This window comes from Ornithodoros turicata, chromosome 6 (assembly GCF_037126465.1).
Source record: "Ornithodoros turicata isolate Travis chromosome 6, ASM3712646v1, whole genome shotgun sequence".
Classification (NCBI taxonomy): domain Eukaryota; kingdom Metazoa; phylum Arthropoda; class Arachnida; order Ixodida; family Argasidae; genus Ornithodoros; species Ornithodoros turicata.
In genome coordinates, this window is record NC_088206.1 from 32,348,014 (window position 1) to 32,363,122 (window position 15,109).

The 15,109-nt window shown below is 49.7% G+C and overlaps 1 protein-coding gene and 1 long non-coding RNA gene across 2 annotated transcripts; both read left to right on the forward strand.

The window, feature by feature from the left end:
• The first annotated feature begins 1,357 nt into the window (after positions 1–1,357).
• LOC135398460 (uncharacterized) lies at positions 1,358–2,497 on the forward strand. Its single transcript, XM_064629860.1, has one exon. The coding sequence runs from the start codon at positions 1,358–1,360 to the stop codon at positions 2,495–2,497; it is 1,140 nt and encodes a 379-aa protein (XP_064485930.1).
• Positions 2,498–8,792: 6,295 nt separating this feature from the next.
• LOC135396514 (uncharacterized) lies at positions 8,793–13,068 on the forward strand. The gene is made up of 3 exons (XR_010423416.1): positions 8,793–9,282; positions 9,451–9,589; positions 10,231–13,068. It is a non-coding gene; the product is annotated as an uncharacterized LOC135396514 (long non-coding RNA).
• Positions 13,069–15,109: the final 2,041 nt, after the last annotated feature.

The window sequence follows — 15,109 nt, forward strand, 5'->3', positions numbered from 1 at the left end:
AAGAGGGAGACAACGAAGGGACCGACGTGCACGCGTTCAGAGCACGCTGCCTCTGGACCCCAGCAAGAAGTGGCGAGACTACGACGAGGCCGTTACCCGCAGCATAAACGAACGTTTCAACAAAATCTTCGCAATTGCGAAAGAATGCTAAAGTAAAGAAGAAAATTAATGTCAACGTCAGCAGGAAACGACAAAGTGTTAAGAAGCAGAACCATACCAGGTACTACAAAAGAGCCGGAAATCATGGCCGTCAATGAAGCCCCCGCCAACAGCTACCTCCTGCCATACGGGCCGCCCCCCACTTTCAAGGGAACACCGGACGAAGACGTCAATGACTGGTTGAAGCTATACGAGCGTTACGCGGCAGCGATGTCGTGGAACGACGCACAAAAAGCGAACAACCTGGTGGTTGCACTGCAGGGCGAGGCGAGACAGTGGTTCGTCACACAGCTCCGAGGGTCGAAAGCGCAGGAAGACACCTGGGTCGGTTGGCAGCAAGCCTTGCAGAGAGACTTCGGAGGCGAGCACGTTCAAGACTGGGCCTTCATACAGCTACAGGAACGGCGACAACAACCAAATGAGACCCCCCAGCAGTACGTATCCAGCATACTACAGCTCTGCAGCCGAGCGAACCCTCTGATGACGGATCCAGAAAAGGTCAGGTGCCTTCTCCGTGGCCTCCGACCCGAGATGATGGAACGCGTCGCCATTACAAATCCACGAACACCAGCGGACTTTCTTCAACACCTGCAGAGGCTGACACACGTGGGCGCCATGGCCCGTCATGCTCTGCTGACCATGCCGACTCATCCCTTACCAGGATTCGCAACGAACGCGGCTTTCGCGACAGACCCAGCAAGCGTGTTGTACACGAGAGAAGACCGACACCGGACTGCAACTACGAACATGGGTCAAGACACAAGAGCGATTCTGGGCGCCCTACAGGACAGCGTGCGGACACTGACGGCAGCCATAGAGAGGATGGGCCAAGTGCAGCAACAGCAATTCCCTCCGCGACGAGCACGCAGTCAAACAGGCCAGCCTGTGTGCTTCCGCTGCCATCGATCGGGTCACATAATGAGACAGTGCCCGGAGCGACCCGTTGAACCCCCCCACAAGGAATACACGCGGCTCAACTGTCACGCCTGTCTCCGACATTCCGGCAACCAACGTTGGAACAACAGAGCAGCCCCCACCAGCAGTATCGGCAGCCACCAGCGTCGGAGTGGAGTCAGGCTTACCTGGCCTCCCAGCCAGCGGCAGCCGCACCAGCGCAAGGACCAAGTCAGCACCAGGGAAACGGGCTAGCAGGGGTCTAGGTGTCCGACCCCAAGCCTGTCAAGAGGACCCTGTATGCATGACCTATCATGTGTCACACCTTATCACCGTGCCAGCCACCATCGAAGGCATCAACATTGACGCCATCTTGGACACTGGGGCCGCTGTAAATATAGCATCCGGTGAATTCGCACGCCGTTCAGGACAACCTATACGACCAGCAACGTCGGCAGTGCGCGGTGTTAATGGTGAACTGGCAAGCAGTGAGGGAGTGGTGGAACTTGCGGTGAACATAGGGCCCGTACACGTGCAGGCTACGTTTGTTGTGCTCACAGGCTGCCCATACGACATTTTATGTGGACTACCTTTTTGCACGGACTCGAATTTGGTGCTGGACTTTCCAAATAATGCAGTTTTTCTACAAGGACATTTTTTCCCGCTTCGCCTGGATGATGATATCTCCCCGCCGTTGGGGGACAAGGAACCCATCCGCGCGCACTGTACACGACAAACGAAGGTACCACCCCACTCCGAGGTCCTCCTCGAAGTTTCTATAGCCATGAATGGGACATTCGTTGTTGAACCTGAAATAAAGCTTAAGGACACGCCCCAGCCTGTTGTAGCCCGCACACTAACCAACGTGTCATGTAACAGGGGATTCGTTCGCATTGCAAACCCGTCGCCGTCCGCGCTTACGATTGCACGAGGTGCCACAATTGGTAGAACCACGCCCCTGCAGGAAGTAGAGATCAGCACGTCACACGCCAAGAGGTCACATGGCCGCCTACAAGACGTTGAGATCAGCGACAATGTCCCAGCAGAAGAGAAAGAGGCCATCCGAGCGTTACTACAGCAATACAGCCACCTCTTCTCCACCGACGAGAGCCCAGTGGGATTGACTCATGTGATCGAGCACGAGATCGAAACGGGCAACGCCAGGCCAATTCATCAGAATCCCTACAGAAAGGCAGTATTCGAACGTCAGGTGATCGAGGAACAAGTCAACGAAATGCTGCGGAAGGGCGTGATACGAGAGTCGTCGAGCCCGTGGTCTTCACCGGTAGTGCTTGTTCGCAAGCGTGATGCCTCCTGGCGATTCTGTGTTGACTTTAGGCGCCTGAATGCTGTGACCAAAAAGGACGTTCACCCTGTAGAGGAGGTGGAGTTCCTCTACATGAGCCCCGACCGGCGATGCTGGTATGCCACGGAGAGGCGGTGACGGTGGCCTATCTCCATGGCCGCGCCGGTGGAACTGAAGCCGGTGCTCCACGCGCGTGGCCATCGTTGTCGTCGTTGTCGTCGTCCGCTACAGGGGTCCCCCGGCCGTCGGATGCGTTGCGGACGCATCGTAAGAGCTGGAGTTAACGGGCGGCCGTGGTAGGCGTATAGACGGGGTGGCGTGTGGTCGAACAGGGGCACGGCACACGTTGGCGGCGTTTCAGAGGGGATGAAGACGGGAACAGCGATCCGTGTGTGGGTAGTCATCCTTGTGGTGGGTGTGGACGGGGACAGCGATCCGTCGCAGAGAGAGTGAGGTGCTCGGTGTCGTGGTCCTGGGGTGCCGCGACCGGCACGGGAGCCGAAGCTCGATAGTCCCAGGTGGAGTGAGTGAGGTGCCGAGACGGGCTTAAGCGTGCCGAGGCGTCGGCTGCCGCGACTGCCGCAACCGGCAGGTGAGCGCAAGGCTCGAGTGTCGCGGCCGGCAGTGAGAAGCGTGAGAAGACTTGAGCGAAGAGAGAAGCATAGGTGAGAGAGAGCGAAGAGTGCGGTAGGAGAGAAGGTGGGCCGTGTGTGCCGGAGGTAGTGCTGCTCGATGGCGTGGTCAGAAATTTGGGATGGTGAAGGGCCGAATTGCTCCGGACGTGATGTTCTTTGTCCGGGTCACCAAATGTAGAGGAGGTGGAGTTCCTCTACATGAGCCCCGACCGGCGATGATGGTATGCCACGGAGAGGCGGTGACGGTGGCCTATCTCCATGGCCGCGCCGGTGGAACTGAAGCCGGTGCTCCACGCGCGTGGCCATCGTTGTCGTCGTTGTCGTCGTCCGCTACACACCCACTTCCGAGGATCGACGACATCCTGGACGTCCTCCATGGTTCGCGCTACTTCACAACATTGGACTTGGCGTCAGGATACTGGCAGGTGCCCATCCGGGAAGAAGACAAGAAGAAGACTGCTTTTACGACCAGCTCAGGACTATATGAGTTTAATGTAGTACCTTTTGGTTTGTGCAATGCGCCCGCCACCTTTCAGCGAATGATCAATAGAGTGCTCTCCAGTCAACTTTGGAAAATCTGCCTTGCGTACCTTGACGACATCATAATCTTCTCCAAATCCCTTACGGAGCATCTCCGTGATCTTCGTAGTATTTTGGACGCGCTGGACGGAGCGGGCCTGCGCCTTCAGCCGAAGAAATGCATCATCGCGGCAAACAGCATCCGCTACCTTGGCCACGTAATCGACGGAGAAAACATCCGACCTGATCCGGACAACATCCGTGCCGTAAAAGAATGCAAGAGGCCAAGGAACACAAAAGAGACAAGAAGCTTCTTAGGACTTTGCAACTATTATCGACGATTTGTCAAGGACTTTGCAAAAATCTCACAACCGCTAACAGAATTCACCCGAAATGGCGTCAAGTGGTCCTGGGACAGCAGATGCGAAGAGGCTTTCTGCGAGCTCAGGCGGCGACTGACCACGGACCCCGTTTTAAGGCTATTCAACCCAAGCTTGCCAGTCGAAATCCACACGGACGCCTGTGGTTATGGGATTGGTGCAGTACTGGTACAGAAAGATAAATCGGGAGAGCACGTGGTTAGCTACGCCAGCCGACATCTGAACACGGCAGAAAGAAACTACAGTGCCACGGAGCAAGAATGCCTCGCCGTCGTTTACGCCACCCGCCAGTTTCGGCCGTATGTGTTTGGCATACCATTCACTGTTGTGACGGACCAAGCGAGCCTAACGTGGCTCATGACAACTCGGAACCCGAACGGACGTCTTATCCGGTGGAGTCTGTTGCTCCAAGAATTCAACATCACTCTACGTCACCGGCCAGGCACACGGAACTGCAACGCCGACGCCCTGTCACGGCTGCCCTACGACCCTGCACCGGAAGGTCAAGAGGAATTTCCGGTGTTCGTGGCAGGGGACGAGAGAACAAACGTCCGCGCTTTGCAGGAGGCTGATCCTTTCTTGAAGCCGATCATACAGCACCTACGACACCCCGAGGCATCCGTGGCGAGAAAGGTGAAGCGCGCCGCACGGGCATTCCGTCATCTGGACGGTGTGCTCTATCGTTCAACAAGACACCTGGGCAATGAAGGACTAGTGCTGGTAGTGCCGAAGCCACTCCGGAGGGAAATTCTCGTCTCTTGCCACGATGACGTCACGGCGGGACACCTCGGATTGCGCCGGACCCTGGAAAAAATAAAGCAGAGGTACTTCTGGCCAAAGATGTTCTCTGATATCACACGCTACGTGCTGTCTTGCCCTGACTGCCAGACACGAAAAACCCCATCGACAAGGCCTGCAGGGATGCTTCAGCCCCTGCCGCCAGCCAAAATACCATTCCAACGTGTCGGCATGGATTTCTTGGGCCCACTGACGCAAACAGAGAACGGAAAGAAGTATGTAGTGGTGATTATTGATTACCACACTAAGTGGGTGGAAACCATGGCTACCCCGGCAGCGACGGCATTCTACGCGGCAAAGGCCTTCATGGAGACCGTGGTACTGCGTCACGGCGCGCCAGGTACCGTCGTGACAGACAGAGGCCAGCACTTCGTCGCAGAAATGATGGAGGAACTATTCCGGCTGACTGGCACCAACCACACACGAACAACGGCGTATCACCCGCAGACCAACGGCCTCTGTGAACGGTTCAACAAAACGCTTGCGGACATGATCAGCAAGTATGTCTCCAGCAACCACCGCGACTGGGACGAGTTCCTCCCATACGTCACCTTCGCCTACAACTCCTCAGTGCACGAAACCACAGGTTACTCCCCCTTCTTCCTTCTCTACGGACAGGAGCCTACGTTGCCAATTGATGCCATGCTTCAGCTGCCGGAGTCATCATCCTCACCGAACGAAGAGGTCTTGCAGCGATGGGAAACGGCGAGGCAGCTAGTGGCGGAAAGAGAGAGGAGGGCACAAGAGACAAATAAGGCACGGTACGACCAGCGGCGACGGACCCAGACCTTCTCCCCGGGCGACTTGGTCTACGTCAAGATGCCAACGGCAAAGCGAGGGAGGACCAGTAAATTCCTTCACCCATACCACGGGCCCTTCCGCATCACCAGACAAACGGCAGAAAACGACTGGGAGGTGGAAAACCGAAGAGGAAAACGGGACGTCGTGAATGTGAATCGCCTGAAGCGGTACATAATACGCGTCGAGGACCCCCATTTGCCGGCACAACGACAGGATGACACGGGGACAGAAACCGCGGAGGAACCAGCAAACGAGATGCGTGCGGAAAGTGACCCACGCGAAGAAGATACTGGCCATGCAGGAACCAGCGACGCTGATGAGTCTGTGGACGCAGAGTCGTCGGATGAGGAAGTGTTTGTGGACGCCGAGGAGTTCTTAGAGACTAATCGAGTGCCGGAAGACGCCGAGGAAACCGGACTCCCACCGGAGAGGCCGCGACGCAACACAGTACGGAGAAGATATGACGACTTCCTGTATTATTGACTTCGAAGTGTTGTATGGACTAATGAGCGAGGACACTCACACTTTTCGTACGCGGAAGGAATGTAGCGAGCAATGATATATGCCGTTTAGAATAAACATGGTTTTCTTGTGGCCCGCGGGATGGCGCGCCGGAGTGCCCATACTTTGTAGCCCTGCCACGAGGCGGCCCGGTACCCTAGAGGGATTGAGGTCAGAAACTTCCCCCTCACCGAGGTCAACGGGTTAAAAAGGCAGACGGGAGACCGCCCGGGGGACTCGAGTGTCCGACGACAGCTCGACAGCAGCGTCTTGCTCTTGTGCCCTGACCACTGTCGGCTGTTGTTCTGCACTTTGGCCTCCCGGCGTCTGCGGCGACCCTGTTGCCCTCGTTGGGGCCCGAAGTATCGGACAAGTTGGGCACTCCGAGTAGTCGTGACAAGCGAGCCACGGTGACGCAAATGTGACGGTGCGTTTGTCGGTTATTTGCTCGCGACAAGAGCGTCCCGCCCCTCCTTGCCCCCACTCACACACACAAAGGTATCTTAACTGCTTGACACGTACGGAGATAAAACTTTCTCAGTCCCAGCTTATGCAATGACCCACATAACGCGCGATTCCGGAAAGATCGCATCCGGCGACTTTCGATTACACAGCTTCTAACTTTCTTTCTTCCCTCCTGACTTTCTTTCCTCCATACCACTCAAATGTGGCTTTTCGGAACAACGTTTGCTTCCTTTGGGGTATGTTAGGGTGTTAGCGCAGCGGTCAAAGTACGCGCGCACCATAGAGAGAAGGGCACGATACCCGAGACGGACGGGGAGAAGCGACAGAGGATTCCGTCGGAGGCATTCAACACTACACCTTTATTAAGTATTAAAGTTAAAAGTAAAAGTTTAAAGTAAAAGTATTAAAACACCTTAAGTACTAAAGTTCCGTTTTTTTTTTCTTCTTATTTCCGATTCCATTTTTATCGGACAGGTAGCTTCCATCTATGAGACAAAAACCAGGTAGCAGGAACCGAAAAAAAAAAGGAAAAGAAGAAATAATTGTAGCTGACCAGAAAATATTAACTCGTTACTGGAGACACCGTTGTTGATGCTTATCAAACAAACATTCGTTTTGAACGCTTTTTAGTAGAGTATTCGAGCACAAACGGCGCATTGCCGTGCAGGCGATTTCGCGGAGCTAGTACCGGAGGGAACGCGAGCGCCGCGCCGCGGCCAACAATTGACTCGATAAATGGGGACGTCGTTTTTCAGCGGAGTTCGGTCTCCTTACTTCTCCTCCGTGGTATAGCCTTAAAGCTCAGCTACGCCGATTTTCGAGTGTTACAGAATGGAATGGTACTCACACGATGTGTTCATAAGGGAACACTGATTATGTATGCAAAACAGTTATCCCAAACTCCTCGCGGTTTTCCGAAAAAGTGAATTTTTAGTTTCACCGACATCCCGTCTTGTGGCCCGCAAACCCTGTGTCGACGACACATTCGTGGTCTGCCCAGTGGGTATGGTGAGCTAGAAGGACTGGTGTGCTTACCGGCCTATCCAATGCATGGGAGCGCGTGGTCGCGGAAATGGCACCCGGTGACGTAAGATTGTTTACATGGATGCGCTGACGCTCGCTGCGCGCCTCGCGGAACGATTTTTGTGGTGCTCCGAGATGCTCTTCTGCTTCGAGTCACGTGCCTTCCCGTGAAACGCAGAACCTTGCACCGTGCTGACTAAGAAATCAAACAGCGTCGGTGGATGGCCTATCGCGGCGTCACGAGCCGCGAGCTCTCGCGCTGTTAAACTTCGTTTTCGTTTGCTTATGCTGTCTCACGCTTTCTGCATGATGCTTGCAACATAACATTATCAATATACAAACGCATCATGGCAGCTTTCAATGCCTTGAAACGCTCTCCATTCCTCATATTAAAAATAAAGTTCTTGTTTCGATGGGTTTCGTTTGGTGTCTTAGAGTATAGTCACGCAGGCAGCGTTGCTGCCACACGTCTAAACTACACTTGTAATAATACCCCTACTACAGGTGGGTAGGATACAAAGGGTGCGAGTGTCACAAAAAATTTGGCGGTTGTAAAGGGAGGGCGATTCTGATTGTATGGTATGGGTACTTGGAGGACGCATTTGGAAATGTAAAGCACACAGTCCCGTGACTATATCGCTTAATTATAACCTGGCTGCTTATTTTCCTTGCGTTCAATATCTCTATTCATACGACGACCATCATTCAGGCACAAGCATGACAGGATTCCGTCTCCTGGAAGGGGTCCACTAATCACCGTTACCGGGACACCACGGTTTAAGCACCGCATGTCGGCATAGACGCATCGTGGATATTAAATTTTCACACATCTTTTTAGCACAGTTTTTGGAAACCTTCTGTGGTTCCTAACTTAGAGCACTTAAAATGAGCTGGTGTGGCTCGAGCAACACAACGTGCAGGGTTAGGGCCTCCCAGCCCTGTTTATGTCAAGCGCGCTTCGGATCCGTGTCCACTCCGAACAGTCCCGGGCCCTGAGTCGTTGCCCAGCCTTCTTGTTTGTTTTTGTGAGCAGTCCCCTTTCACATCGTGTCCGGCCGCGGAGGAGCAGAGAAGTGGTATGAGTCTTTTGCCCAGCAACGGTCCCTCGATCGCTCGAAACGGAGAGGGCGATCAAGGTGTAGTGGTCCAGCTCAGTTCTCGGTGGTTGGGTATATCTTAGTCGCTTCGGGTATGGTCCGGATCAGAAACGCAGAGGTGTGCAGTACTTTGGAACAGGTACTATGCTTCGCCGACCAGTGCTTCATCAAATAAGGCATGACTTTTGGCTTGGTTTCTTCCGCCAAGCCGGCCAGTTTCTCCTGCCGAGCCGTCTGCTGCGCAGATTCACATTGGGGAAGTGATAAACAGTTCGCTATTAGGGAGCCAGTATATTTCTGGACTTCACTAAACCCACGAGGAACGTGAGTTTTGCTTCCTTCGACTGCAAAGCATTTGCTAGGCCAGTACAGACTTCCTGGTGTGATTCGTGTTCTGTGCTGCGTGCCGAGAATGCGTGAGCGTTTTGCTCCCGTCTGCAAGAACACTTCAGCATGCAGTTCCAATGTTTCAAACCACAATTTTCCGAAAGGTGAAAGAGAAATCTATTGACTGCAACAATCGGTTACAACTCCGACTGGGTGCCACCTTCGAAAGCAGTGATCTGTTCATCTGGCTCATACGAATGTTACGGAAGCAATGCGCAACTTGTTTCACAAGAAGCCGAAGATGTCTCGTCCGGGATGCCGTGCCAACCTTATCTGCAGCAGGAGATTGCAGGGGCAGGACTAGGCAGCAGATAAAGGTAAGACGCGTAATGTTAGACAAGTCAGTCATGCGGTGCAAATTGCATCACGTAGAAGAGAAAAATACGCTATCTGTCAGTTACTGCTTCATCCTTTGAGATTACGCCCCAGCGGGTGTATTCTCAGTACAGATTTGGAATTGCCTTATTTGTTAAATGATTTCGCAGGCATCCTGGCACCACCGAAAAGCTTGCACTCCACGTCTCAGCTATCACCGTCTGGGTTTCAATCTGAAGGCTGTCACCAGTGCCAACCAGACGCCCCTTCAAAGTTCATCTGTTTTTGTTGACGGAACAGTGACACCTGGTACTGAGACATTTCATTTTCTGATTAATCAAGTGCATTCCACCACTTGTGCTCGACTTCTTGTGTTCGTATACCCTTGCTGTTGCTCGCTAGCTTAGAGCAACCATGCCTGAGGTGCCAGCGCTTTCAGAGTACATTTAAGCAGTATCATCGTATCACATGCACGGCAGCACATCTTGTGTATTTTGAGTAAGGTATAAATTCAATGTTCGCTCAGCTGTTGTATTTTGGTCACAAATAAGGTGTTCTTCCAGAGCGCTCAGGGGCAGTTCAAGCAGTTTCATGTGTGCAACAGCACATACTTTTTCTCAGTTTTGACTAAGGTAAATCGAAATCTTCCAGTTGATGTCTTTCGGTCATAAATTATGTTTTTCGAGACATTCAAACAGCATCATGTGTGCAACAGTACATACTTTTTCTCAGGTGCAGCAGAAGCTTGTGTTGCATTCAAGTGGTATCATGTATACAAAAACTAGTTTTATGCCTTTCTGTAGCTGCTGTACTAATATTGTGAGTACAGAGACATTCCTGCATAGCATATCGGAGCATCTTGTGTGCTATTGTTGGTATGATCTGGAGCAGTATATTGATAATGTTAATTATTCAATGACTTTAGCTAACATTTACATTCTTACTTCCAGGTAAACCTGTCACGCAGATGCCCTACCCCTTGGTATGCATAGTTCAAGATTGTACCGAAACAATCCACCTGGAGCATTATTCTTCAATTGGCAGTGGCATTACTATCACAACACACCACATACTTCATGTGTATGGTGCGTGTACAATGCATCAAACCTATTCTCATGTACAGACCAGCTGGTACGCAACTACAACATGAAACAACTGACACAGAGACCGTAAAGTCATGCCTTTTCCTCCACGCCTCGGGTTTCATGTTATTATCCTCACATGCAGCTCAATTCGCCTGTGCTGTGTAGCATGAGCAAAAGCATATATTGTTTGTGGTCACATGACACGGAACATAAATACAGTGAAACCTTCCTATGTTGGACACCCGCAGTGCAGCCGAAGCGTCTCCTACGTATAGAGGTGTCCGAGTTACAGAATATGACGGCAACAAAAAATGGAAGAGATTACAGCTGTGAGAAATGTCCCCCTTCTTCAATTTAAGGTCCTTAGTGGTACCTGGTGGTGGTGCCTGGTAGTGGTACCTCTACCCACTCTTCACTGATAATTATTACTGATTTTACTATATTCAGTTCCGTGCAGATTCTACTCAATGGCATTACATCCGGAGCTTTTCGAGCAGCAAGGACTTGTCTCTGAAGCGTCAGCCTACTTCTCATAGCTTTGGTGCAGTGCTCGTTCAAAGGCTCTAGACAAACTGAAGACAAGTGCTCACGTAAAGAATTACAATGTAGACTGACAGCACTTGTTTTTGGACTCGAAAAACTAAAGCAACAAAATGCTGAGACCAGAATAGGGGAAAAAGGGGCAAAAGTCAAGGCCACTGGCTCATTTTGGGTCTTTTTGGTGCAAAGATGGGCCGACATTGAGGTAATTTGGCCAGGGTTTTGTCCGACTTTGCAGGGAAAACCCTATCCTACTTCCAAGATAGGGAGGTGTCCGACATAGAGAATTTCGCCCCCATGTAGTTTCAATGGGAGCCTGCCCGTGCAATGAAATCATGGGGAGTTGTCCGAGGTAGGGAGGTGTCCGACTTTGGAGGTTTTACTGTACTACACAGCATTCTACATCATGTAATCTAACAGTTGTTCACGTTTGGATATTTTAACCATGGAATTTACCCTGCATGCACCATACGATGTCCAAACACTAACAACTGCTAGAGAGCAGCATGTACTGTTTCCGTATAGCACTTATGGCGTGCGTCCTGTGATCGGAAACAGTGGTGTCTTTTTTGTGCTACAACCAGTAAACTACAGTAAAGATTTAGAAATACTGTGCCATACCATAAAGCACTATAGGAAATGGCACTTTGAAAAACTGGAGAAGACTGTCATTAGAATGGGGGACATGTTCTACGGTGAAATTTCTTACAGTGTGTGCTGTACCACGTAATGCACTGCAGGCCTACCACAGTATGGTAACGCGCTGAATACTGATTTGCTCAAAAAAGGAATGTGTACGTTTCTTGTACTAACTTCCCATTATGCAAAGTAGTAGAAAAATGTTCTCAGCCAATGGGGAGGGAGAGGACATCATTCTGGAGTCTCGTTGACCTACAGTGTGTCGTGTGTGAATGTCATTTTGAAGAGTGTAGGTGGTAGACTGTGTTCCCACATTCTTGGCAGTGTTGACTAATAACCATAATAAAGTAGAGGGTACTTGTTGCTTCATATATTTGTGTCATGGCAAAGTACGTAGAGATACATCTGTCCCAACATGCAGGTGACAAAACTGCTTTTTATGCCTAAACTATGACAAATAGTTGTGTGTTCAGCACCACTAATCATGTGCCAGCCTCCATGACATGTCTGTGACATTCCAAAGTGATTTACATGTCCCATATATGTGTGCAATGCTGAATATGACTGTGTACCTTCCATGGATTCTTGATTCAAGAAAAGTACTGTGTGATTTGCTAACAGCGCCTGGCTGTACCTTCACAATTCTACATAAAAATATGTAAAGTTTGCCGAAGGAAACATCATGAAGGTCCATAGCGAAAAACCCTGAGACGAGGGATCGGAAGGGACATACACAATGTCTCAACATAGCGTGTTTATGTCCCTTCTTGTATCTCCTCTTCAGGTCTCGCCATTATGGACACTATCACCAGCTCGCTTGCTGTTGAACCGTTCTTTCAACGATAAGTAGGGCCTGACTTTTTCGGGTTTTATTTTTGGCCAAATTCGGGGGGTAAATATCGGGTGATATTTTTTATTTGAAAATTCGGGTGTATTCGGGTTAAATCCCGTTACGGCATATTCTGTCTTCAGGAATTCGGGTGTATTCGGGTGATTTTTTTTGTTTAATAAAATTTGTCTTAACATGGAACTAATGTTTAGCAATGTTATCAAACTTTATTTTAATGCACGCTTATGAGTGTGCCACGTGACCCGGATGTTTCCGGGTAGATTCGGGTTAAACCCGAATTTTACAGATTTCGTTCGGGGGGTAAATATCGGGCGGATACGGGTTTAACCCTAAAAAGTCAGGCCCTCACGATAAGGGTCACTTTCATGGACTGGATGGCAGCCAACATGCTGTCAATAAAAAGAATAATGGAAGGAGCTCAATATGATCCTTAGGCTGTGTGTGGTCATTGCTTTCTGACAAATGGTGACTTAGAATTTCAGGACAGTGCTTGCAGTGGTAGTATTCTTGTGTTCTCACCCTTGACGCCCATTGTGTGTCATCGGTCACCCGTAATCTGCTAATATGCACATAGCTCAAACAAAGTATATTTGTATTTCTTTGAATACAGTTGGTACAGCACATTGTTTTTTACATGTTCTTTGGAAAATATAAATAAATTCTCTACTCTGCAAGTCTCCTGTCAGCTCTACAGAGCAGCTTCGAATTTCACTAGAAGCCACGTGTGAAGCCTAGACCAAACTAGTGGTGAAGGTCCATATAGGTCATAGATAGATACTATTATTATTATTAGATCATATGTCAGGCTTAGGTCCTGGTTGGTAGCAACGCATTTGAATCTTATTAAAAATTGGTGCAGGAGGCGACCAACATAACTAAATACACCAACTGCCTCTCACAAATTTTGTGGTGTTATACTTTTGAAACAACATTAATATGCCGCAGTGGTCTTTTCTCTTTTGTTCCTTTTAACCTAGAAATATTAGGTCTTCGGCATCACCAGCCTTAGTTGCTGAGCATGGAGTTATTTACGTTGAGCACTGCAGTTTCATATTTGTTTCTCTGGACAAGCAAGCCTGCTTCCCCATTCTGATAAGAGTCTTTCAGCTTTGACAGGGCATTTGCGGACAAGGAAAACATTTGGACTATTGTGTATTTTGCTATGAAGTGCACCGTACCAGGCAGAGGACACCATCCACCATTTCCACTAAGGTTATTAAATTTGTGATAAAGTACATGTACCTTTTGTCACTGACTAATTTGGTGGCAAAGTTACTTGAGTGGCAGTTGTGCAATTTTAAGCACATGTTTTAAAAAAAAATAGGATATGGGAAGTGCTGACTTGGTGAACATGTGGAGTACCCAATATAATAATTGGGGGTTTACGTCGCGAGACAACTGAGTGTGGAATACACAGCACAGTGTAATGTTCCATATTCTGGCAATGTTAGCATGGTTCAAGAAGTGGGAAATGTTGCACTACCCTTAATAACATCTGTTGGGCCCAGCAAACAGGGTACACATACCCTGATCTGAAGACACTATGCCTAACTCAAAAGCAATATGAGATCGACCCCTACGTGTTTATTTGCGAAACTATTATGAATGAAATATGGCCTGTGTGGTATAGAACAATGCGCACACTCAAGTAAACATGCAAAAAATACGTATAAGGGCTCTCGACCTACATGCCGCGATGCGCTCTACGAGATAAACAACACACTACAAAACTACATCCAACAGTTTTTGTGCGGGGCAACTCTAATGAGCACTTTTATATAACCGACGAATGGTTCAACAAATGCAGTTCGAGTGGTCACGATACATTCCTACGTCGTTCATTGCAGTCGCGCTATGATGCTGCACAATATATGCATCTCGTGTAACAAGCCTGGCAATCGCACGATGTGCATGGGCAGAAATACGGCGTTCTTTCTTTGAAGACCAGTCCTCTGCAGGTGTGTGCTCAAACGATCACAAAGTCTCACGTTGTTGCTCAATTGCTCCCATTCCTGCACTTGTAGTAAAAGCAGCAAACGGGTTGACGTGAATGGCAGCTGAACGGTTGAACTGCGAAGTTCTCGAGCACATAATCACAATTTCACGCTGAAAATGATGTTGAGGTGAGTTCGCGGCGGTTGTTTCCATCGTTCAATAGTTCTCGGGATTACCTCGGACCATAGCCTCCTATATACTGATCAGTATATAGGAGGCTATGCTCGGACGAAACGCTCATCGTAGCCGGCGGCCATAACTGGATTTCCTCGCAAACGGGAGAAGACTCCAGGGAAGTCAGAGAAAGCCTCAGCTTTCATCCAATCAGACGCACGATTCTCTATCTACGTAGATGGAGCAGGTTTATCCCATCTACGTCACAAAAATGGCTGCGCCCATGGCTTGTTTTGGTTTCTTTGATGAATTAATTTTCGTAATAGGAAGACAAAATTGAGAAACGAAGGTGTGTATCGGGGGCAGTTGGATGTGCTCGTTCTGAATATCACAACCGTTTCAACACATCGGGAAATCGGCGTAGCTGACCTTTAAAGGAGCATTAAAGTGGTATCTAACATGGCAAAAAACTGCTGTCATCTTGTAAAGCAGTATGTGAAAAGCATTCCCCAAAAATATTTTTGTCCAAAGTTGTTTCACCGCGGCGCAATAGGAAAAAAACAGTGGCGCGCAAAAAAGACAAACATGCCAGTGTGAAGTCTCCCA

Bases quoted from the DNA above. Each gene is read 5' to 3' on its own strand.
- LOC135398460 (XM_064629860.1), top strand. From the start codon at position 1,358: ATGACCTATCATGTGTCACACCTTATCACCGTGCCAGCCACCATCGAA.